The following is a 26,607-nucleotide window of genomic DNA, read 5'->3' as shown; positions in this document are numbered from 1 at the left end:
ATTACAGTGCATTTACATTTTTTTTTTTAAAAGCATGTCTGATAAGCGCCTGTCCTTTTCATTGAGTTCACACACAAAGCAGGAAAAAAATCTTTGGCTGTGGACAACATTCACAAATGATGTGAGGATTGTTGTGAGAAACTTTATTAACTTTTCCTCATTTTGTTGACTTTTTTTGTTAAAATAGCTTAACACATTAGTATCAGGAATGAATCCACAATGTCAGAGTATAGTACAGGTATATTAATTTGAGATAAAACCAGACACAAATATATACAAATAAGCTACATTTTAATTACATTAGCAATTCCATTGCTAATTGCACTAAGCCTTGTAACAAATCCTACAAGAAAATAATCTTTTATAACCTATAACCTTCATTTTTTCTTATCAAGCATCAAATTCTGGCTGATAACCGATAATAACAGTCTGTGTGGCTCCAGGAGGGGTTTAAAGAGTCTTTGACCTCAGTACAGACACACGATTGCACTTTTACCCTGAATGTGTGTGCTAGATGAGCAGAGGGTGTTAGTCAAATGAACTAAATATTGAAGGATGAGAAAAATATAGATCAGTACTGAGCAGCCAGCTATCCTACACTGATTATCCAGCATCAGGTCACACACATGGTCTACATATCTCATTAGTGGAATGTAAAATTTAATAAAAAAAGACCAGTGAAGCATAAAAATGGAATATTGTTATTTCATAACAGCTCAATGCTGTTACAATTCACGCCTTCAAGATGATCTCTGCTGCCTCCAGCGAACGGTTGCCATGGCAATCTTGAGTGCAGTTGTAATTTAGGGAAATTTGCTTTGATTTGTGTGTTTACACAGTCAACGTGGGTGCGTCTGTGTTCATGGCTAAAGATGTGTGTGTGTGTGTGTGTGTGTGTGTGTGTGTGTGTGTGCGCGTTAAAAGAAACATTTTAAGCCACATATCAGTACTTGAGTGAGGAACTGTATGATTAATGCTATTTAGAAGCAATATGCATAGAGATATTAATGTATATGGCATTAATGTAATGTTTGCTAGCCCTGTATCTTATCGTTCGTTTATAATAAATCCAAAGAGATTGGTGGTAACGGTGCTCAGTGTGTTTGACTTGACTTATGAGACACTCATAAGTAAATATATTCAGCATAACAAAAGACATTCTCTGTGTTGTAGTGTTAAAGTAGTACACACTATGTGCAGTCTTAGTGTTTTGGTCTGCAGTACAATAAGCTTATAGAGTAAATTTTTTCCCCCGTGACTCCACAGGTCACTGAGAGTCGATACATCATATCAGTGGCACAGGCAATAATAACAAGGCCAGGTGTTAGGCTTCCTGCTGTGAGCTGTAGTGGGAGTGTGTGGAGCAGTCAGGGCAGTACCTGCTGTGGAGGGCAGTGGGAGCTAAAGATGGCATTGTAGTGCTCGATGAGTAGCTCTGTGAATATGTTGAGCGGTGTGATGGCGCTCAGAGACACACCGCCATGACGAGGCCACACCAGGTTCACCCCAAACACGCACGCCAGGTTAGAGGAGCTCATCTTATTAAAGATGCTCTCCTGAGACACCTGCAGAGAGAGAAAAGCAGTGACAATGTAGTTATTCGAGTTCACCTACCATACAAGTGCACTTTGTAGATGTACCATTACAGTAAACAAAATATTCACACTTCACTACTTTAAATGTGTTTATAGTAGTAATAATTCAGTGTGAAGATCAATCAGTACAGACACTCCAATATAGAAAGTAAATGCATCCTAAACTAATAACTAATGTTAGCTGGCTAGCTTGTTGCTAACAAAACAAAGACATGCACAAAGCTCGTAATGACGTAAATGCTGTAATTCTGGGTTCACACTTTCTTTTTACAAGTTGAGATCTGGTGACAGTGAAGGCCAGAGCATATGATTTTCCTCATTTTCACACTCATTAAACCATCACGTCACATTCCTTATATAATTCGCTATATTCACTATATAATTTAATTCACCATTCCCTTGATTTATTTTTACACCTCTCTGAAATGTGTACTTGAATTTGGTGAAGCAAACTGTCACAAAACTCCTCCCTTGTGCAAGGAGTTGTGGGTAATATTAGCTGAAAAAGTGTCCATGGATCCACACTTCGAAAATCTACTGGATATAGAGCATCCTGGTGTTTTTTGGGATACTTATTTCAACATACTATGATTTGGGACACACTAATTCTAATCTCGGATACTATTTAGGACGAGTAGTAGGCGAATTGAGACACAGCAAATGTATTGGTTGTTTGACTATATGTAGCTTTCATGCTTATCTCCAATGCAGGTTGATTAGATTAGAATTATCCATGGGCAATTATCTCCACGTATAGGTTGGGTAGATAGTGCATGATCATGAAATTTCATATAGCATACAGCTTATTAGAAAATTATATACAGACTTTGTTCTTTTTACAAAGACTTTGGTCTATACAATGTGTAACATGTACATTTTTCCATCTGTTAGTACCAGCTCAGAGAACTGTAGCACCTGCTCGGTTTGGGTGGTTTGTATGTTAAAGGCCCTGAGATGTGCAGGGGTTCATTGTAAGTAATTATACTCCGTTCTCTCTGATTAAACATTTGCATGTCGTGGTGAGTAACGATGCCCCTGGGAATGTCTGCAAGAAGATTACTCTGTTTCGCTGCACAGGGGGGTCATGCAGCTTCACATTAACATGAAGACACTGAAATTGTGAATGTCAGCCTCAGTGAACTACAAATCTGCCTGAGTGATTTAAGGATGATGATGACTTGTGCATGAGTGCTGGGAAATAACATGTATCTTTTACCACAGGTTGCTTAATCTAAAGAATAGATTCCCCACCCTGGTCCTGGAGTACACCCCAGTCCTACACATTTTAGTGTTTATACTGCTCTAACACACCCACTTCTGCATTTTAAGAAGGGATAATTAACAGTCCTTTCTGAACTGGTGTACTCCAGGACCAGTGTCGGAAACCTATATCTTAGAGGAAGCAATTTATACTGTCTCCCCTGGTATGAACTGTTTTCACAGCCCAAGAACACGAGATATGCATTTTTCCACACTTACTATACAAACTGTTACATTTACCTCATTCAAAGTTTGTACTGCATTTTCAGTTAACCTAAAACACACGCTATGTTTACATTTAGCTTGATGAATATCTGTACATGTATTTATTCTGATTGCAGATTCTGAATGAACTGTTTAGATTCATTTATATGCTCATGACTTGTAATCCGATCTTAAGTTATGAGCATGCGTGGTACAAGATTTAGTGCCAACTTTACCATAACATGCAGCGTGCAAGTCTGGTCAGTACATTCATCTTTTTAATCACACTGATGTGTTTTAAATTATTTCTGTCTCAGCAAAATGCCATGGCAGTGTGATTTTTAAACGGACAGCAAAAAGAACAGTTTGTGACTGCAGTAGGGTCAGGAATGTTACCCAGCATGTGTGACAAATATTAAATGCTTAAAACGTAATACTGAGGTCAGTCCATAACCTGTATCTGCCCATCCAACCTCACAATTAATTTAAACAGATTGACTCTGTAATGTAACCTGTGTTTTCCTTACACAGCAGTTTCACTGCATAAGGAGAACATCATGCAGAATGCATTTGCTGATTCTGATAGTGAAAATCAGGCATAAAGGTTTACATGGCTGTTATTCTTCTATTAATTTAGTATTATAAAGTTGACCTATCCTGGGTGATGAACTTTTTTTTAATGATTGAGCTATCAGTTAGTGTATTAACAGAATCAGACTGGATTCAAAAGCCTAGTATAGAGGAAAGTTCTCTATTCTACAGAAACATGTGTATGGAAGTATAGTTTATTGTGGAAAAAAGTTACTATTGCTGGATGTGCATGGAAGTGCAGAAGCAAAAATAATTTGTTCAGGAGTCAGTAGGTGCAGCCAGACCTGCAGTGTATCCCCTTACCATATGCAGGAAACAGATGAGGTACTTGACCACGATGAAGTTGTACTCTGGAAGCGACTCCACAATGCTCTTGCACCTTGAAACCCGCAAGCTGCTCTCCACCTCTGTGAAAAACATTGCCTTTTTACAAAAGCCAGATATTCCCACTGAAACATTAATAAATAATTTCACCATTCACAATACACCAAAGACCTGTGTTATTTCTAGCAGTGTAAAATGAGCCGAGATTATTGCTGTTACCTCCAGAGGATACAAAGACGCTTATCTCACTGAACTCCATTTACTTGCCTTTGTCACATCCCATAGACCTGGTATTTAGTTGGCTGAGTGACAAATTAATTATTAATACAGGATAAATGGGCCAGCCTTTGGGAGAACTGGAGCAGATTGAGCTTTACTGAATGTTGGACACAGAACCTTCATCTAGGAAAAAGTTAAACGGTTTCTGAATCCAACAGGTTTAATCATGTGGCATGGAGGTGATCTATAGTAGCACATATCTCTGCTGTTAGCTATATTTGTTACTCAGTATCTCTCTCTCTTAACTGTGAGTTAAAATGTAGTGCAGCGAGTTAGATTAAAGCCTTTAAAAACTCACTGGTAAGATCTTGTATCTGGTTATATAATGTGAAAGTGAGCAGAGGCTCTGGCAGCTCCCGGAGAAACGTCTTCAAGATCACAGCAGGAACATGAACATCAGAGTACTGCTCAAAGCTAACCGGCTTGCCTGAGGCAAAACAGAGGGAGAAAGTGGGAGGAGGAAGGGAGAGAAATCAAAATTTATTGCACAGTGGACTCATTCTGTTAAAAGAATAGTGCAGTAGATTTCAACCTCATTTCTATCCACAGCATCTGTAATTACCACTCAGAAGACTTTTGATACCTTTTAATGTACTGAAGAAAACCAGATGTTTAACTTGGTCAATAAACATTTGAAACACATAACTTTATAATGTTATACCACATGTTTCCCCAACTTTCAAACCATGGAGCAATACAGTAAAAAGTAATTCCACTTAAATACAGTGATGCAGCAGTCCTTTAGTCTGTCCAGCACTTCCTCTTCTGTACACTCTGCTCAAACAGATTAGCTTCCAAAGTCTCAACTTTCATGCTAATACCTCTGTCAGTGCCATCGTGTTGTCATCTCATTGATAGCCGAGTCTCTGCCATAACTTTGAGTAACTGTTTTGTATAGCTGCATTGCAATTTGGAACTTCCAGTCCAATGTCTGCTCTCTCCATTATTTTTACGTTGATTTTCTCATTAATGACATTACACAGGCCTGGAAAATGGTGAGTGAGAAAAAAAGCTCTTGCTCTTTTGTTTTTAGGAGCTAACAGTAAAATCTGACCGTTATTACTTATGTTTGAGTTCATTTAATTTTTTCCTCCTAAACACCACTAACAATGTCCCCCTGTGATATCAGTGCAGCACAGCAACAAATTAGCACCACAACCCCTGAGCACATCACAATATTTCCATATAAATATATTTAATATGCTTTAATAAAATATCCACGAAACTAAAATGACTGCACAGCTGCTCCAAATAGAGCCAACGATATCCAGTGCTTCCCTTTTGTTCTTTATTAAACAGAACACCATCTTTGCTTGGCTTAATAAAGAATGGCTTCCTTTCCTCTTTTCTTTTCCTAAAAGAACTACAGGTTATAAACACTTCATTTAAGCAGCAATATATTGTGCGAAGCAAGTTTTTTGTAAAGAGATATGCTTCAACGGAGCTATTGTTTAAAAGGACAAAGGCAGCAGACTGAAAGCACAAATGAGATTGAGTAAAAGTGCAAACATGAGAAATGATACTGCTGACTGATAGAGCTCTCCTCTGGGACTGGACTCTTACACATTATTGGAAGGAAACAGAACATGATTAGTTATTTATAACAACTGGACATTTAAGTTAAAAAAGGGACTCACTATTGTCTTCTTTCTGTATTAAACACAATTAAAGTGTCTCAATAAAAATAATACATATAATCATAACCTCGAAGCTGAGAAGCATATTAAGAATTTTGTGTTAGATCTCCACAGGTAATTGGAGGAGTTAATGAAGTGGAAAGTCGAAACGGACACTATCTTAATGGGGAGTTCTGCAGGCGACGTGCTGCCTGTGATGCTATCAAGAATCGTCGGAGGAGACTGAGCCTTATTGATCTCCTTTTGGTGGCTGTGGGAGAGGAAAGGAGAGAGAGAGAGAGAGAGAGAGAGAGGGAGGAAGAGCTCACCCTGGTTATAGAGTTTCTGGATGTCCTTGATGAGCTGCACTCTGACAGACCTTCGGAAGATCCCTTCTGTTTTCAGCCCTGGGGGGAGGGGGGAGGGAGAGAGAGAGGGAGGGAGAGAGAGAGGGAGAGAGAGAGGGAGAGAGAGAGAGAGGAGACAGACAGAGTGAGCTTGTGTTTTGAAATGTGCCCTTGTAGGGGCTCATTCTGAGTAGCGTTTTATGTGATAAATGGAAACGCTGTTTGAATACAGATGTGAGCAGATGGTAAATGAAGATGTCAAAACAGTAATAGATCCAATATCTAGTATCCAATCAGCCTACTCCTATTATTTCTGATCTTACCTTTCTGTTTGAGGTAGGACACAGTTTGAAACATCACAGGAGGAATCAATACACCATTGTTTTTCTCTCGAATGCTGAAAAATATATATTTAAAAACAAATGTGTGCCTTTAACCCACAGACACACTAAATAATAAAATATAACAATACACAGATTTCTGGTGAAATCAATAAGTGGCTTCAAAAAAAATGTAACCTTTTTAATCACAATCACCCAGTCAATATACAGTCAGGCCCATAAGTATTTGGACAGTGATACAATTTTTGTAATTTTGCCTCTATACATCACCACAATGGATTTGAAATGACGCAATCAAGATGTGACTGAAGTGTAGACTTTCAGCTTTAATTCAAGGTGTTTAACAAAAATATTGCATTAACTGTTTAGGAATTACAGCCATTTTTTTTACAGAGTCCCTCCATTTTCACTGGCTCAAAAGACCTATTAGAGAGATAGCAGAAACTTTAGGAGTGGCCAAATCAACAATTTGGTACATTCTTAAAAAAGAAGGAATGCACTGGAGAGCTCAGCAACACCAAAAGTCCTGGAAGAACACAGAAGACAACAAAAGTGGATGAATGCTGTGGTGAAGAAAAACCACAACACCTAGCCAAGTAAAAACACTCTGGAGGAGGTAGGTGTATCGTTGTCAAAGTCTACATTCAAGAGACGCATTCATGAACGTAAATACAGACGGTTTACCTCAAGATGCAAACCACTGGTAATACTAAAGAACAGATAGGCCAGATTAGACCTCGCTAAAAAAAAAGCCTGACCAGTTCTGATGCATGCCACATCATCTGTCAAACATGGTGGAGGCAGTGTTATGGTATGGGCATGTATAGCTGCCAATGGAACTTTGTCACTGGTGTTTATTGATGATGTGACTGCTAACAGAAGTAGCAGGATGAATTGTGATGCATATAGTGCTATACTTTCTGCTCAGATTCAGTCAAATGCTGCTAAACAGATAGGACTGCGCTTTACAGTACAGATGGATAATGACCCAAAACATACTGCGAAAGCAACCCAAGAGCTTCTTAAGGCAAAGAAATGAAATGTTCTTAAATGTCCGATGACCTCGACCCAACTGAGCATGCTTTTCACTTACTGAATACAAAACTGAAGGCAGAAAGACCCACAAACAAGCAGCAACTGAAGGCTAAAGGCCTGGCAAAGCATCACAAGGGAGGAAACTCAGCATTTGATGATGTCCATGGATTCCAGACTTCAGGCAGTCACTGACTGCAAAGGATTTGCATCCAAGTTTTAAAAATAATCCTAATATTTATGAGTGTTAGTTTGTCCAATTACTTTTGAGCCTGTGAAAATGGGGGGACTTTGTAAAAAATGGCTGTAATTCCTAAATGGTTAATGCAATATTTTTGTTAAACCCCTTGCATTAAAGCTGAAATTCTACACTTCAATCACATCTTGACTGCTTCACTTCAAATCCATGGTGATGGTGTACAGAGGCAAAATGATGAAAATTGTGTTATTGTCCAAATACTTATGGACTTGACTGTACCTTAACAGCAAAGAGATTTTCATGTTCACCACAAATTATGATGAATCTACTCACTAATGTAAGCTCACGCCAAACTGCTGTGTGGGCAGAGGAGGTCTAGGGGGCGGAGTCTTCGCTGGAAGAGCTGGTCCTCCTTTCAGAGCAGCACAGAGCTCTTCATCATGCCTGATCACAATAGTTAAATATTAGCTAAATATTAGCTTAAACCTATAGCATGTCTTTGAAGTCAATAATTTCTTAAATTCTAATAAACCAAATACAATAAGTGTCTCTCTGTAGTATTGAAAATCCTGACACTGACTACACATCTGTGCAAGTGTACAGATGCACTGCTCCTTTTTTTGTCACATTTCTGATATACTGATATAGTATTTGAGCTGATACAGACATCCTTCTGAAAATCTGTCAAGTCTGTGCAAGCTTCTGCTGTCAAAATATGCAACATTGGCAGGATTTAACACAAATTGCTTCCTATGTTCATGTGCATGATCTGTGTTCTGTCAAGGAACATATAAACTATATAAACTATAAACTAATTACTAATGGTTAACCATTAAAAATCATTAAAAGCATCTCCCCAATTTGGTCACCTGCCAATTCCCAGCCTCCAGCCAGATCACCTCTAGCATACAACAGCTACCAACTGGGGAGGGTGAAGGATAACGCATGCTTCCTATGAGATACACTATATTACCAAAAGTATTCGGTCACCCATCCAAATGATCAGAATCAGGTGTCCTAATCACTTGGCCTGGCCACAGGTGTATAAAATGTTTTTTACAAACATTTGTGAAAGAATGGGCCGCTCTCAGGAGCTCAGTGAATTCCAGCGTTGAACTGTCATAGGATGCCACCTGTGCAACAAATCCAGTCGTGAAATTTCCTCGCTCCTAAATATTCCACAGTCAACTGTCAGCTTTATCGTAACAAAATGGAAGAGTTTGGGAACAACAGCAACTCAGCCACAAAGAGGTAGGCCACGTAAACTGACGGAGAGGGGTCAGCGGATGCTGAAGCGCATAGTGCAAAGAGGTCGTCGACTTTCTTCACAGTCAATTGCTACAGAGCTCCAAACTTCATGTGACCTTCAGATTAGCCCAAGTACAGTACGCAGAGAGCTTCATGGAATGGGTTTCCATGGCCGAGCAGCTGCATCCAAGCCACACATCACCAAGCGCAATGCAAAGCGTCGGATGCAGTGGTGTAAAGCACGCCGCCACTGGACTCTAGAGCAGTGGAGACGCGTTCTCTGGAGTGATGAATCACGCTTTTCTATCTGGCAATCTGATGGACGAGTCTGGGTTTGGAGGTTGCCAGGAGAACGGTACATTTCGGACTGCATTGTGCCGAGTGTGAAATTTGGTGGAGGAGGAATTATGGTGTGGGGTTGTTTTTCAGGAGTTGGGCTTGGCCCCTTAGTTCCAGTGAAAGGAACTTTGAATGCTTCAGGATACCAAAACATTTTGGACAATTCCATGCTCCCAACCTTGTGGGAACAGTTTGGAGCGGGCCCCTTCCTCTTCCAACATGACTGTGCACCAGTGCACAAAGCAAGGTCCATAAAGACATGGATGACAGAGTCTGGTGTGGATGAACTTGACTGGCCTGCACAGAGTCCTGACCTGAACCCGATAGAACACCTTTGGGATGAATTAGAGCGGAGACTGAGAGCCAGGCCTTCTCATCCAACATCAGTGTGTGACCTCACCAATGCGCTTTTGGAAGAATGGTCAAAAATTCCTATAAACACACTCCTCAACCTTGTGGACAGCCTTCCCAGAAGAGTTGAAGCTGTAATAGCTGCAAAAGGTGGACCGACATCATATTGAACCCTATGGGTTAGGAATGGGATGGCACTTAAGTTCATATGTGAGTCAAGGCAGGTGACCGAATACTTTTGGTAAAATAGTGTATGTGAAGCCAATCAACCACATCTTTTTGACCATCTACCCTGTTCCACATGCATGAGCTCACAGACACCCATGATTGACTAGTTTCATTTTAACTGGGTCAGGGTCTTCAACCATATTCATCATAAAAACATGCAAACAGGAGTTTAAAAAATATCTGATTCAACTTAGGTTTTTGTTCCAGAGGTTCAGCAGGAACCCTCCACTGTGAGTCTGATCATATAAATATTCATAATATACACAGTCAGGTCTGGGCTCTGCTTGTTCTTTTCCCAGTTAGGCTGAGTAAATGTAAATGTTAGTCTAAAATAATGTTCAACCTGCTGTGTGTACTCTAAGTTTGCACAGTACATTCCATATTTTTTGTCAGTAAATGGAGTGTCAACAATGATGGTGTTTAAAAAGACAAAGGCATTGCATTGTGCACTTTCATATAATGAAGAACAATGTTTTTAAATCTACTTCTGATTAACATCACACCGTGCATCAGACCTTAATACAGCATGTGGGATGATGAGCTGCTCATAGTTGACATGTTCTCTTAGCTCTGCCAGATAGTTCACATAGGTTAGCTTCTTACCAAACTTGTGGCTAGGTGAAAGAAGATAAAGATCACGTAAATATGTAAATACCACGGATACAATTAGAACAGCTTAATGGATAATATGATCTGTGTCTACCTTATAAGAGGTTTGAATACGTTCCAAAGAATCCGGATAAAATTTGTGGGGTGGACAACATAGAGGGCTTTAAGATTCTTCTTATACCTGGAATAGTTGCAAATGAAAATAAAGAAAAACATTTTAGCAATACAAAGAAATAAAACCAAAAGGGGAATACCAAATCCAAACTCGTCTAGCCAAATCTCTTAAGACAGACACATCACAGTTTATTCCACACTCGGAAATTTTCTCTAATTTGCCTCATTATGGAAACTAAATTATTAACTCCGGGCTCAGACATGCTCTGTGCTGCTGGTCGACTGTTTCATCTGAGACGAAAGACCTCTAGGGACTAGTTAGTCAGATCGGTGAAGGCATTTAAGTTATTCACTTTCTGTCGAATTCCCGGTAGGCGTTTCGGAGCCAGCTCAGGGAGGGTTTGTTGATGCTGCGTAAGCCGTAGTGAAAGTAAACTACTGTGTAGTCACTCTCAACATACTGGTCCAGTGTATACTTCATATACCTGTGAAACAGCCAAAACAAAACATTACAAAAAACTACATATTTTTCAACAGAGAAATAAGGATTAGAATGAGAACCTAAATTGTGTTAAATAGAACTCTAACCGTACTCACTCCAGTAGACGATGGTGATTGAGCTGATGTGATGGGGGCATACAGCAACTGCTAAAAATAATCAGCTTTCTGCCATAATTATCATCACCTAAAACACATGCGCACGCACACACAAACACACACACACACATATTATTATATATATATATATATATATATATATATATATATATATATATATATATATATATATATATATAGTATTATTCCAGAGGTTCCTGTTAATGCTGACACTGTGCTGTTAAAACTAGTCAGCTAAAACAGAAGAGTCCAAGAATCATCAACAGACAGGAGTTAATTCTGCTTTTGAATTAAAATACAATGCAATTTGAATGAATTATTTTAATCAGCTTTAAGAAAAAAACATACTGACCTCATTTACACTTTATTGCTTCATGTATTTCTATGGATCTTGGAAGCTAACAAAAGTATTTAAATATGAATTTTGCATACTTTACTTATATAAAAAATTAAATGTCTTTTTTCTGTGGTGTATTTAATAAATTCCCATTTCTGCTAAGATTTTCCCTCAAAAACATCATTTGAATATTTGGCGTTATGGGTTTGAGATATCAATAAATCAGAATGCTAAATACAAATCTCAAAAATACAGACTTAATGGAAATTGGGCCAAAAGTGAAGCATCCTGGATTCCCAGGAAAAGGCAGACACTTTCAGAGTGGTCAAAATCAGCATTTAGCCAATCACAGTCTTTTGCTACACTCGTGTCCATGAAGTGAAGTGAAGACAAGAGAACCATCAACCAGACATCAAACAGGTCTGGCAAGCAAAACAACAGCAGTTGATGATAAACATTGTGAGAGCTTTCAAGAAAAACCCAAAAACAACAGTCAGTGGCATCACCAACAACCTCCACAGGGCAGGATTGAAGGTGTCCTAATACACCATTTGAAGAAGACTTTGAGAGCAGAAAGATAGAGGCCACACCACAAGATGCAAACCACTCATCAGCAGTAAGAATCAGAAGGTCTGGTATGAATTCACAAAGAAATACAGAGAAGATCCAGAAAAGTTCGAGGACCAAGATTAACCTCTACCAAAGTGAAGGAAAGACCAAAGTGTGGATAAAGAAAGGATCTACTCGTGATCCAAAAGATACAAGCTCATTGGTCAAGCATGGTGGAGGTAGTGTCATGGCTTGGGCTTGCATGGCTGCTTCTGGAACAGGTTCACTAATCTGTATTGATGATGTAACTCCTGATGGTAGCAGAATGAATTCAGAAGTCTGCAGAAACATTCTGTCTGCCAATTTACAGAGAAATGCATCCAATATAATTGGGAGGAACTTCATCATGCAGCAAGAACATGACCCAAAACACACTGCCAACACAACACAGGACTTCATCAGCGGAAAAAGTGGAAGGTTTTAGGCTGGCCAAGTCAATCACCAGACCTTAACCCAAACAACTAAGCAGAATTTCACCTCCTGAAGAGGAGACTGAAGGGAGAAACCCCCCAAAACAAACAATAACTGAAAGAAGCCGTGGTACAAGCCTGGAAAAGCATCACAAAAGAAAAATGCAACAGTTTGGTGATGTCAGTGGGTCGCTGGCTCGATGCAGTCATTGCAAGCAAGGGATATGCAACCAAATATTAAGTGTTATTTACTTTAAGACTATTTGTTCCAATACTTTTGCTCATCTAAAAATTGGGTGGTCTGGCACAAAAGGTGCCATGTTCTATGTTCTGCAACACATCTAGATGTAAATATCAGGAAATAAAAGCTGAAATTCTGATCTGTCATTTCATATTTATCTTTTGAGCTCAAACCCAAATGTCTTCAGTGTATAACAAAAACAAAAGAATTGGCCTTGCTGTTCCAATACTTTCGGAGGGGGCGGTATATTTGTCAGCTTTCAAGCTTCATACATTCTGAGCAGCAGGATTATATCTGGATAAAGGAATATCGATGAAAAAAAATGAAAGTGTAAATGCACCCAAGATTTAAAAAGGATTTAGATCTGATTGCTCTGAGCCTCTTTTTTCAAGCAACTGGTATATTAGTGTAAGTGTACGTTGATAACCAAAACCCTTCATAGTACAATACACCATGCACATGGTCCATCAACAGCAAGGTTTTGGTGACCTATAGAAAGTTAACAACAAACAAAAACAAACAATATATATATTTTATCTACAATCCATCGTCATCCATCCAAATCAATTGAAAATGCAGAAGTAGGAAGTTGGTTGTCAAGTTTTGTTCGTTGATTTGCCAATCACACGCAACTGAATTTCAAACTGAATAACTGGAGATGCATCTGACTGAAGTATAAAATCATGTTGTTAAAATCTTATCAAAACACAATCTAGTAATGAAAGGCATGAAAATAACAGGTGTAAACTGTGTTCAATTCATACAGGCCACAACCTTACATCAGAGATATGTAATTTTTCTGGCATGGTGCTCTTCAAAAAAGAATCATGAAGAATCAACACGACCATGTGGTTACAGAAATACACTGTTAACGGCATTTTGTTAGAAATAACGTGGAAATGCATGTATAATGGAACATGGAAAATGTTGCCTCTGATGCATTCAAATGCTAAATAAAACCTGTTTATTAGTCAAACTCCTTTAAAAATCCATCACAGACACATTTTATCCACCAAGGAGTCATAGTGATACATACTGACTAAACCAGGAAAGCCTTGACCTTTATCATTAAAGGAAATAACTTGAGCAGAAATGGCCATGACGTCTGTAATGTAATGCAAATGCTGAGGGAATGCAATGGAAATAAGCATAAGCATATCAAGTTGTTACCTGTAACTTGGAGGATGCCGTGCCTCGCTACATCATAATAGGGATGTGATATGTCTTGACAAGCATTGCCACTGGGCGGCGCTAAAGGGCACAATTGCCCCTGATTCTCCTCTTCCTTCTGTAGCTCTAAAAAAAGAATGAAGCCCTTCAGGGTTAGCTTGTGATATCAGACATCATCTGAAGATATTCTTAGATCTTACTTTGTCTGGTCAAATATTACTGTATCATGTTTAGTAATATCCTTGCGAAAAGGACAAATGCACATAACACACTACCATGATATTGCAGGCATAAACTAATTTATCACATCTTTTGTCCTTTAAAAGATTTTGAGGAGAAATTACAGCTAACTGTAGTACTGGTCTCACTGGTGTCAAATTATCTGACTGTATTTCAAGGTCTTACAACAATATGAAGCTATACAAAGTTATACAACATGTTTATGATTATGTCCTTTTGATGGAATTAACTGAACACAGGAAGGGTAGGTGCTATTGCATCATAAAATATAGGAGTCAAACATGTGCAATTATGCCAACACAAGACATAAACAGTGGTTTAGTAACAAAGCAGATGAGAACATGCAGGGTTGAGGGCATTTTCAATATGAATATTAATCAGATATGGATTTCTTAATGAGAGTAAAAAATGTAGGGGGGTCTTTCTCCTTTTCTGGAACCTACATTTCAAAGAATTCATTTGGATGACTTTCATGAATTTTATTCCAGACAAAAAAAAAAAATGCCATTCTGGAATGACTATTACGAACATGAAGTGAAAAAAATTTCTACTCTGTTTACATTTCTTTCATTCACAGGAAGTCCTATTATTTAAGCCTCAGAAACTTTCCACTATCTGTGTGGTGAATCAGTATTTACTTACTGATGAACATGAAAGAGGGCTATAAATATAATCTGCTTTAAAAAAAAAAAAAAATAAATTAAAAAAAATAAGGAAATGACCAGTGGTGGTCAGTGGCCTGTGAGATAAGCTGGAGTCACATCTCTGACATTTCTGTCTATCTGACTGTCCTGGTGGAGAGCGAAACACTAGGTAACTCCTTCCACTACCTGTTACACTTATAGACACTCCAAAATTAACACTTTGGTTAAACAGAACAAAAAATGAGTTTAGGAAGAGCCACAACATTACATTTTACTACAGCACCCTCTTTTGGAGAAAAAAAAACAATACATTGCCATCCACCTTAAAGAGGCTTTTTATATATTTCAGTGTTTTCCACTCATTTAGACTGCCATCAGTGTGAACTAATTTTTCACTGAAAAGGTCAATGTGCGTTAATGTTTAGGGAAGCTGATGGCTTGCTGAGCGTACCTAGTGACTCGAGGCTAAAAGAATGCACTGGCCTCTGTGTGTTTAATTATCAGTGTACCATTGTCCCCTCCACACACACACACACACACACACACACAATTTTGAAGGTCATTATCCGAAGAGTGACCTGTTCCTCTCACAAGATGGTAAATATGACTCAGCGTGAAGGTGCATGCCGAATTCAGCATGTGGTTTCGGAGAAATAGGCCTGCTTACTGTTTGATCCTTCACGTGGCCTACTTCCTTCCTTAGCACTAAGTCAACAACTGACTCAGGCAGGAGTGAGAGTCACTGCTGCCATCTTGGATTACTAATTCCTTTCCAGACATCTGAGTAAGGTCATAGCTGAGTCATGAGAGAGTTTACTGATACCAAACATCAGGGATGCTTTGTAGGCTTTGAAGTGGATACCTCCGAGCCTGAAGGTTACCCTGAATACACACTGGATACACCATGGCCGAATCAGGTCACGACTGCGCACTCAATCCACACTGCATGTGTGACGTTTGTGCTACAAGCATGACCGCAGAGTTATGAAACATGGAACATGTTGACAGATCAAGTTGGACCTGCTGACTTGAGATGCTGTTGGACCTGCTGACTTGAGATAGTGCAGTGCATAAAAAGTCTATTTGCATTTTTGTGGTTATGAGCATCGCCACGACATTAACCCTTTTCTAACTACACATTTCAGAATTACGGTATCTTTGTAGATTATAATTCTAAAGACTGTTAACAGTCTATAGAAATTGTTTACACTTGTGTGAGTGAAAAAGCTAATAGAGAAGTGTAAAACAAAAGGAGCATTTCTTACATGCCTCTGATGTTGTTATTTGTATGTTACACTGATTACACAATGCATCATATCATTTTTAACTGCTGCATGTGTCGAAAAAACACAACCTTTATTGTAACTTTATTATAATTATGGCGTAACTGCTGAAAACTAAAAAGACACTGGGACTCACCTATCTCGGCCAGCTGTTCCAGGTCATTTGCTGAGATCATTGTAAAGACCGAGTGATTTCAGCTAAGCTCAGTTACATTCTGCAAAGAGAATAATAATTTATATGATTTGCTGGCAGTGAACCAAAGTCTGCTTTTGATCTGACAAAATAACACAAACACAGTTTCTCAAATTAATCATTAAAAACCTGCTGGTAGACACGGAAGAATAATAATTCATTTTCTTTCCTCAACTTCATGCATGTAATGAAATAGTGGGACAGTAAAATGGGTAATTTATGCCTGAAAACTTAATGACATTTAACAGACAAAATATATAAGTGCCCTTATATTTTAATAGCTAATGGAATGTATTTTATTGCCATTAATTTGAGCCAATCCTAATCAGATAGAGAAATTTAAGAGTTTTTGTGATATTGTATTTCAGTGGCCTACTTCAGTTGCCTGACTGGCATTTCAAGTAGTTTTCTAGTCAAGTACACACAAGCAAACATCAAGCCAATTAATGTTTACAGTAAGGGGAAATAAGTACATGGACACTTCGGGTTGTGACACGTCGGTTGTGCTTTTGTCAGTGGATGCTCGTGGACGTCCACTTCTTGGTTGGTCCGCAACACTTCCAGTCTTTTTAAATTTGTTAATAAGTTTGGCAACAGTGCCAGGATTTCAAAACGTTCTTCATTTGTCAAATGCATTCTTAAAGGCTATCAGAAAAAAATATATAATATAAACTAAGTATGAAAAATTTTGGAAGACATTTTGCTAAAAAAGTGTTAATTTCCCCTATGCATGGAGACTTTTGGCCATAACATGAAAACCACCTGCCTAATATTGTGTAGGTCCCCCTTGTGCCACCAAAACAGCTCTGACCCATCACGACTCTACAAGACCTCTGAAAGTGTGCTGTGGTATCTGGCACCAAGACGTTAGCAGCAGATCCTTTAAGTCCTGTAAGTTCTGAGGTGGATCCTCCATGGATCGGACTCGTTTGTCCAGCACATACCACAGATGGTTGATCAGATTGAGATCTGGGGAATTTGGAGGCCAACACCTTGAACTTTTTGTCAAGTTCCTCAAACACTTCCTGAACAATTGTTTTGCAGTGTGGCAGGGTGCATTAACTTGCTGAAAGAGGCCACTGCCATTAGGGAATACTGTTGCCATGAAGGGGTGTACTTGGTCTGCAACAATGTTTAGGTAGGTGGTACGTGTCAAAGTAACATCCACATGAATGCCAGGACCCAAGTTTTCCCAGCCCAGAGCAACATACTGCCTCTGCCAGCTTGCCTTGTTCCCATAGTGCATCCTGGTGCCATCTCTTCCCCAGGTAAGCGATGCACATGACGCACCCATGTTCACGTGCCCACTGTAGGTGCTACATGGACACTCTGACCGGTCTGCAGCTACGCAGCAAGCTGTGATGCACTGTCTGTACTGACATCTTTCTATCATTGCCAGCATTAACATTTTCAGCAATTTGTGCTACAGTAGCTCTTCTGTGGGATGGGACCAGACAAGCTAGCCATCACTCCCCACGTGCATCAATGACCTCCAGTCCCCTCCGAAAGTATTGGAACAGCAACTTTTGGGTTTGAGATCAAAAGATTAATATGTGACGATATACTAGAATTTCAGCTTTCATATCTTGATGTTGTTGTTGCTCCTCTTTCAGCTGCTCCTGTTAGGGATCGCCACAGTGGATCATTGGTATGAGTATTTGACTTGGCATAGTTTTTTATGCCGGATGCCCTTCCTGACGCAACTCTCCCCAATTTTATCCAGGCTTGGGACCAGCACTGAGAGCACACTGGTGCACGCAACCCCAGTGGCTGGGGTAGGTTCCCTGGCCAGGAATCGAACCCGGGCTGCAGCAGTGAGAGCACTGTGGCCTAACCACTAGTCCTCCAGGGACACAGCTTTTATATTTTAACATTTACATAATATTCATATTATTATATGCATAATAATATTCATATGTCTTTGAAGAGTGAATTATGATACCTTCACCTCTGCCCTGTGGAGGTTGTTGGTGACATCACTGACTGTTGTTTTTGGGTTTTTCATCACAGCTCTCACAATGTGTCTGTCATCAACCTCTGTTGTTTTCCTTGGCTGATCTGTTCGATGTCTGGTTGTTATTACACCTGTGGTTTCTTTCTTTTTCAGGACTTTCCAAATTGTTGTACTGGCTGTGCCCAATGCTTGTGCAATGGCTCTGATCAATTTCCCCTCTTTTCTCAGCTTCAAAATGGCTTGCTTTTCTTTCATAGATAGCTCTCTGGTATAGATAGCTCTCTCTTTAACAACATATGCAGTCTTCACAGGTGAAACCCAGGGATCAGACCATGAGTAGACATTCAGAGCTATTTAGTTTTTAAACAGTCAATCTAACGGGGCACACCTGGGCAACAAGAAACACCTGTCAGTCACATTTTCCAATATTCTTGATCACTTGAAAAATAGGTGGGTTCAAACAAAAGGTGCTTCTATGTTGTACAACACATCTAGATATAAATATCAGGAAATGAAAGCTGAAATTCTGATCTATCATCTCATTTTCATCTTTTGATCTTGAACCCAAATGTCTTCAGTGTATAGTGAAAACAATAGAATTGGCCAATCGGAGGGGACTGCATATGCTGGAAGTATATAAAATAACAAAAACAAAAGTCACTGAATAATAATTTCCCCTCACTCTACAAATTATAACTAAACATCTGATGCTAATTGGCTACATTTTAGGCAAGGTGGAAAACGTGTAAAATCTTTATCAAGGATAGTTTTTTCTGACTTTTATTAAAGCACCTACCACACAGTTTGAGAAAATCCCAGAAGGCTTGTTCCCAACATCTGTTCATTACACACAGTATAACACAGTCACACTGTCCATCTGTTAAATTTCCATATGCTCCCCACCCCCACAATACATGTATTATGCATAAATCACATAGAACCAGGTACACTGGAGGAGGGGGATGAGTAGAGTTGTAATTGTGTAATACTGGTAGGGTGGGGTGGTTGTGAGACCTACAGTGTTTTTATATACAAATTTAAATGCAAATTATCTAGAAACTCAGAGTAATTAACATTACACAATTAACACAGAAGGAGAAGCTTTACCAAGTGTTAGCTTCTGTTGGTTTCTTCCCTCTCTCTTTCCCCCCCTCCTCCTGTTGCTTTAACTTTGGTTAATGCAGTGCTTTCTTTAAGCTAAGCACCTATATAGAGCACTCGTAGGGATAGTAACAGTTCTTTGTAAACTCCATGCCAGATTTTGGACTGATCAAGGCCCAAGTGTATATTATTCATTTTTGTAACCATTGCTTATTTCCTTTTTGTCCTGAGACTTTGTGAAATCTCTTTTGATTGGCCCTTCTGCTTCAGAGAGACACAACAGATTAGACACAAGATAACTACACAGAGTCTAGACCAACTGATTGGTTTTGCAAAAACCCAGCAGGGAATCAAATTAGTCTGTTACCACAAAGTAATGCCTACAAAATAACAAAAAGGCTGATGTCATGAGTCGTGGACATTTGCTAGACTTAGGCATGATCTAATGCCCGGAACTTTGCTCACAGTTTGTCTGCTGTGAAAGCACATGACACGGTTATGTGAGTCACTGCTAATGAAAATAAGACGGGTGTGCAAAATGGTCTATTTTCACTTTGGTTAACAGTTTCCTACATTACCCACAATGCCTTTCAACAACCTGCTGATAGCGGCACCAGAGCAATTTAGCCCTTATTTCATCTCTACCTAAATAGAGAGCAGCACAGTAGCTTAAAGAATGGCTTAAACACCATCATAACTGTGCTAGCAATGCCCTCAGACATCAACTGCTGTTCTCACGGGAATAATAAAAATACAGCGCCAACCACCGAATTAGCACCAGAATCGCTGAGCACTAATATAAACATATTTAATGTGCATTCAGGCTTCGGCCAGGTAAACATTTTTGACATTATGTTTGACATTTGCAAGGAGCTGATCATCATTACAATTTTTTTTTTAGTAATTTTTCTTTTGTATCATATTTACAGCACATCTCTAGAGGTTGTTCAAGATTACACTTTGTGAGCGCCTTGTTTTCCCAAAGATATTAAACCCCATTCCACATTCAGAGGCTGGGGTTTCATTGTGCTGCTTAAATACAAAAACAAATCAAATCCCAAATGCCATTATAGAAAATCTGAGCTAAAAACTTGTAGTTGAATCGGAGGACAACATTCACTCTCCTTTCCTTCGTCCTTTTAGAAGACTTTCAGAAAGCACAAGCTGCTGCTCTTACAAATTCCCAGACAGATCCATTAAAGCTGACAGCGAGGTGAAGTTCCTGTAGGATGGGGAAGTTAGATAGGGCAGGGTGTGACAAAATAACAGTATGGCTCTATGTTGTGATAAGGAAATCTGAAATAGTTACACTGGGACACGTCCCCTGCTATCCGACTCTACAGTGAGTCAACAACAAAGTTGGGGAGCTATGCGGACATTGGAGACGATGGACATGCCTACTACTACACTGCATATTGCATTATAAACAAATTTTACATAGGGTCACTGCACATTCTTACACATGCACTGCCACTTTACTTATGACTACAATACATTTTTATACACACTACCACAACTGCTCATCGCACATGTCTAATGTACAGTTTTAAGCCTGGCAACCTGTAATATATTTCATACAGTTAATCTGTGCAGCAAACTTAGTCTGTAAATAACTTGATGAGCTATTTATATGTATATTTTATTCCCTCTTATTTGTGGCATATTGTGGGGCCCTTGGAGGATTAGTGGTTAGGCCACGGCGCTCTCACTGCCGTGGCTACCTGGGTTCGATTCCCGGCCAGGGAAGCCAACGCCAGTTACTGGGGTTGCACATGACAGTGTGCTCTCAGTGCCAGTCCCAAGCCCGGATTAAACTGGGGAAGGTTGCATCAGGAAGGGCATCCAGCGAAAAAACTGTGAAAAATCGAATATGTGGACCAATGATCCGCTGTGGTGACTGGAGCAGCCGAAAGAAGAACATTTGTGGTATATAGTGAGTTTATTGTGCATTTTTAAAGTCTTGTGAACTGCCTGTTGCTCTTGTTTTGTGGCTGTTGTGACACCAAATTTCCTCTTCAATCTCTCTATCTAAATAGTTTACAAAATTAGTGGCGGGCTGGCCAGCTTTTAGCCCCTTAATTTCCTGACCCAAAGCATATTATTCATCCATACATACATCCGCTTTCTGTACCACTTATCCTACACAGGGTCGTAGGGAGTCTGGAGCCTATCCCAGGGACACGGGGCATAGGGCAGGGGACACCCTGGACAGGGTGCCAACCCATCACAGGGCACAATCACACACACCCCGGACGATTTAGAGATGACAGTCAACCTAAAATGTGTGTCTTGGACTAGGGGAAGAAGCTGGAGTATATAGAGGAAACCCCTGAAACACAGGGAGAGCATGTATTGCACACAGAGTGGAAGCAGGAATCAAACTCCCAACCCTACAGGTGCGAGTCAAGCGTGCTAGCCGCTAAGCCACCATCTCACCCTAGCACACCATTTCTGATACTGTTAAAACCGCAGCAGTAAAGTTCACCTAGGTGGGACTATAACTCAAACCTTCTGAAACATGTAGCTTTCAGTATACTTTCTATTCTGTAAAATTAAACATCTATTCTATTTAACTGATATGAACTGTACACTGACTGTAAGACATGTTCAAGCTGAGTGCGACATTGTTTCAGAAAAGTAGAACAGGTAACATTAGCATTCAACTGGCTGCTTTTCATCTCATTTATTCGAAAAACTTTCGGTCGTAGGCATAGCACAACAACAAAATTTGGCCAAATTTATTCTATTTATTCAATATTCTACACAGGTGTGAAAGTAAACCCTGAGTAACTTTAATTAAGAAACCTGGAGTGCTGTGGAGTGAAGCGGTCCAGCTGAACACCTGAGGAAAACTGCTTTTTAAAGCTTTATACTGTCCTGTGGGGAATTAAAGCACCTCTGAACCTTCTAACTCCTTTTTATACATTTGTCACCTGTAAATAAAGCCTGTGACAAGCTATTCGGCTGAAAAGACGTAAAATAATGATAATAATAAAAATAATAATGATAATAATAAAGTTTCTTACCGTCAGTGTGGAATCAGGTGCTCAGAAACACGACTTCCTATGAGAGCCGCTTAGCACTGCGCATGCGCTGTTGCTCTCGCGAGTTCTTTCACAGATTTCCTCCAAACATTCCTCAAAAGTGGTGAAGAGAAGTTAGGGCGCAAATCCAAACCGCCTTCTAATCCACTACAAAGGGTGTGAAAATAGTGCGCCAGCAGAGGGAGTATGTGGTTTCAGTAGTAGCACTGGAGTTGCCAGGTGTACACTGTTGCACAGTGAGAGTAGAAACGCTAGCTACTGTAATAAACAGCTCTACACAACACAAACATGGATTGTTTTACAACCGGAAGTGAAGTGGGTGTGTTGTGGAAATCACCCTCTCCTGTTTACACATAAAAGTTTATCACACTCAGGTCTTTGAGGTGTGTTTTTCTCTCTCTCTCTCTCTCTCTCTCTCTCTCTCTCTCTCTAACACACCAAATTCATCCCATGAAAACCAGTCAGTTGATTTGACTGGTCACTTCCCTGAGGAAAAAAAAATCCAGCTTAGCCAGACCAGCTATTAGCCAAAACAGGCCAAGCTAGTCAAGCTGGTAAATGACCCAGTCCCATTCATAGATTTGTCAAACTCAGGTCCTGGAGGTGTTTTTTTTCTTTCTAAACACACCAACTTCATCCCATGAGAACCTTGACACTGGGTTCCGTGAAGCAATGGAATTACAGTAAGTAAGACAATTAAGACAATTAGAAACAGAAACAGTAAGACAATTAGAAAATCACAGCATTTTTAGATTAGTTTATTGGACTAATAAGGAAGTTTGAAACTAACTTACAAGCTGGCAATGACGCTCTACCCTCTTGAGCAGCTCAGTCTGTTTTGGCAGCTGGTAGCTGGCCAGAGCGAGCTGGATTTTTCAGCAGGGTTTAACTGAATTTGTTTAATCCAAACCTTAATAACTCAAAACACGTAGGCCTATAAATAGCTAACGTGGATTTGGGCTCAATGTTCTGTTGTTGGACAATTAAGGAAATAAAAAGCTCCAGGGCTCTAATAAATAGCCAGAATATTACTGTGCCTAATATTAATAAGCCTAATATTTTGAAGGGAAACTGTATGTTGTAAGGTGTTATGTAAGGTCCACCCAGCGAGACAAACCAAAGAACTTAACTGGTAGATGTAATCTTTTTCAGTTACACTACCAACTAGGACCAGTAAAAAGTCCATTGTTTGAGATCTCATGGATGTTAACAATGGTAGAAATGTTCATATTTGTATCAGATTCAAATTCCTAGCAAACAAATGAAGACCGGTTATTTTTAAACACTACTGGTGGAATTTACTATGAATTATATGCTCCTTGTTTCCATAGGCAAAAGCTCAAAGCAAATGACTAAACACACTAAGAGCTGAGCCAGAGGAAAAAGAATGAACCGTCACATTTTTATGCTCTGGCATCACGGAGTTGACCTCACAGAAATGCTGCTTTGATTTGCCAGACAGTCTTGCCTTGGCTGCGGCTGCTAATTGGCCGCAAGTGTCAATCAAATCTTTGGATCTCTGCTCTCATGTTTGGTCTTTAACCTTTTCCCAGCCTAAATACCAGCCCTAGGTCCAGTTAAACCTGCTAATGATGGATGACAGAGAATGAATGCAGGATAGAGAGAAATCTAATAGATAGAGAGAGCTTATGATGAAGGGACAGCAAACACTTTAATATCAAAATAGACTCAACAGCAGAATACCCCCTACTGTTACAAAAACACATTTCAATCCAGTATGCAATTTTCCTCAATTGAAATGAACAAATAGATTTTGCATTTCTAATGGAGGAGGATGTAAATTTCTTTTTAGGTTGTGTATCTCTCGGTACTTGAGCCCATGGAATCTTTTCAAAGAGCTTTGTAAAACTAAGTTGAGTGATCAGATAACCTTTTAAGCATCTTAATAACAGAACAAGAATAAGATACATTTAATAAACTGTCACTGGAGATTCTCAAAGTGGGGAAAGTCTGACATCTTGTGGTGAAATGGCAAGCTGCCTTTTGTGTTGAGGTTGTACACTGAGTTGCTGGTCCATTAGGTACTAGTTAAGTATACTACTGATCTAGTAATTAAATTTTCCATAAATTATGTATGTTGATTTAGCAGAGGTGGTAAAAGTGCTAAAATTCTAAGTGTAATTGCTCATCTAAATGCAGTAAATACTTTGGTAAAACTTGAATTACAGCTTCAAATAATTCACTATAAAGTTAAAGTAGAAAAGAGTAAACTCTTACATTTACTAAAAATATGAAAGTAAAAGTACAAAAAGATTCACAAAAGCAAATGGCTCAAATCACATACTCATTTCAGTTACTGATGGTATATTATTGCCTCTTTCACCATGGAAACAAGGAATGTGGGAAAGCATTAGCTAAGGTTAACTAAAACAAAGTTAGTATGATAATAACTCTGAACATACAAACTAGTTGAATACTATTAGTCTAGTTGTTACAATATAAACTGGCTTGATCGTGCACGTAGCAGCAGGTAGATTACAGTGGTAGGTATTAGGTCTCATTCTCACTGTCACATGTTATAATATAAATTTATTAAGAATTTAGATCAGCTACTTGAAGCTGTCTGATATGTGTTATGACATAAAACTTTATTTTATAGATATAAGATTACAGAGAAATGTAGTGAGTAGAATGTAGTAAAGTCAAAATCATTAGGTGAAAGAAAAACTCAAGTAAAATACAGGTTAAAAAAAAAACCTGTATTTCAGTACTGTACCTAAGTATACCAAAAGTCAGTGACTGTGTAAAAAGGGCATTAGTGAGAGATGCAAACAAGAATCCAGGGGGCAACTCTGAAAAAGCTGAAAAACTGAAATGGGAGAAGCTGTTCACAGGTCAGCCACTACACAGAACTGGGAGAGAATTAAGCTATTATTGAAAAAAGCCACATGAAATCCCATTTGGAGTTTGACAAAAGGCATGTAGGAGACTCAGCTAACGTGGAAAAAGGTTCTCTGGTCTGATGAGACCAAAACAGAACTTGACCTTGGCACCAAGTGCTGTTTGGCAGAAACCCAACAGTGCTCATCCCCTTGACAACACCATCACCACAGTGAAAAAATGGTAGTGGTTGTGGTATGCTGTAGGGATGCTTTTCAGCATGGACTTGGAAACTGGTCAGGATTGAGGGCAAGATGCACAGAGCCAAATACAGGGCACAACTAGAAGACAAACCTTTTCAGCCTGCAAGCAACTTGACACTCCAGTGGAGGTTCACCTTCCAACAACCCTAAGCATTCTGCCAAAGCTACACAGGAGTGGTTCAAAACCAAGAACCTGAATGCATTAAAATGGCCCAGTTAAAGCCAAGACATCAATCCCTGTAATTTGTGGTAAAACCTGAAGATTGCTGTTCACCAGTGGTCTATATTCAATCTGACAGAGCTTGAGCAATGTTGCAAATAAGAATGGGTGAAAATAACAGAATCCAGATGTGCATAGCTAATAGAGACATATCCCAGAAGATCTGCAGCTGCAATCACAGCCAAAGATACCAAGTATTGATGCAGACAGGGTGAACACTTGTGCAAGCATCAAATGTTTTTTCATTCATTAATCTTTGTGCCACAATAAAAATGTTTCACCTTGAAATATTAGACATATTGTGCAAATCAAATGGTTAAAAAATCCCACGTAAGTCTATTTCAATTCCAAGTTGTAATACTGCAAAAATATGGAAAAGTTTAAAGAGGTTAATACTTCTGCAAGGCACTGTAAGATAGATCAATGTATAAAGTTACAGTTCTAGTAAAATGAAGACCGAGGTAACATACCCAATACACAGCAACTAGCAAAGAGCAACAGGAGAAGTAAAGACAAACTAAATGGTCTAATTCTGCAAGGGCAACATTAATAAAACAAACAGAGCAATGTTCCAGCCTACCACAAATAAAGAAGAGCTAACAGAACACCCACACTAAAACTTGGCAGTGTTGGTGTTGCTAATCCTCTCCTGGCTCTTAACCAGTTGTTAGCTGCCTTGCAAAGGGTTGGGGAAGGAATGGAATGATTGGAGAGGGTAACAAGGGAAACACACCTTCTAGAAAATGCCACTGGAGTCACGCA

The 26,607-nt window shown here is 39.3% G+C and overlaps 1 protein-coding gene across 3 annotated transcripts; it reads right to left on the bottom strand.

Moving 5' to 3' along the window:
- Nucleotides 1-122: 122 nt before the first annotated feature.
- LOC113531959 (rho GTPase-activating protein 8) lies at nt 123-22,876 on the bottom strand. Of its 3 annotated transcripts, none has more exons than XM_053241639.1 (14): nt 22,504-22,876; nt 18,365-18,764; nt 16,366-16,444; nt 14,063-14,188; nt 11,275-11,362; nt 11,031-11,162; nt 10,658-10,744; nt 10,470-10,568; nt 8,122-8,232; nt 6,540-6,613; nt 6,199-6,276; nt 4,552-4,680; nt 3,954-4,057; nt 123-1,565 (listed from the first exon to the last, which is right to left on the bottom strand). In XM_053241639.1, exons 3-14 carry the CDS (start codon nt 16,403-16,405, stop codon nt 1,368-1,370), a joined length of 1,266 nt encoding a protein of 421 aa, XP_053097614.1. In that variant the 5' UTR covers nt 16,406-16,444; nt 18,365-18,764; nt 22,504-22,876; the 3' UTR covers nt 123-1,367. The 3 variants fall into 3 exon arrangements, with proteins under 3 accessions (XP_053097614.1, XP_053097615.1, XP_026778760.3); XM_053241640.1 differs by having other exon boundaries at nt 18,371-18,764; XM_026922959.3 differs by lacking the exon at nt 18,365-18,764 and having other exon boundaries at nt 22,504-22,874.
- Between the last annotated feature and the right edge of the window lie 3,731 nt (nt 22,877-26,607).

Source organism: Pangasianodon hypophthalmus, chromosome 18 (assembly GCF_027358585.1).
Source record: "Pangasianodon hypophthalmus isolate fPanHyp1 chromosome 18, fPanHyp1.pri, whole genome shotgun sequence".
Classification (NCBI taxonomy): domain Eukaryota; kingdom Metazoa; phylum Chordata; class Actinopteri; order Siluriformes; family Pangasiidae; genus Pangasianodon; species Pangasianodon hypophthalmus.
Note: the sequence above shows the minus strand (reverse complement) of the source record. Positions and strands in the feature narration are given on the sequence as shown.

Excerpts from the sequence above, each read along its gene's own strand:
- LOC113531959 (XM_053241639.1), bottom strand. The coding sequence starts at position 16,405 with ATGATCTCAGCAAATGACCTGGAACAGCTGGCCGAGATAG. Across the intron at positions 14,189-16,365 it reads GGAACAGCTGGCCGAGATAG|AGCTACAGAAGGAAGAGGAG; the intron begins GTGAGTCCCAGT and ends TTCTTTTTTTAG. Across the intron at positions 10,569-10,657 it reads GTATTCAAACCTCTTATAAG|CCACAAGTTTGGTAAGAAGC; the intron begins GTAGACACAGAT and ends TCTTTCACCTAG.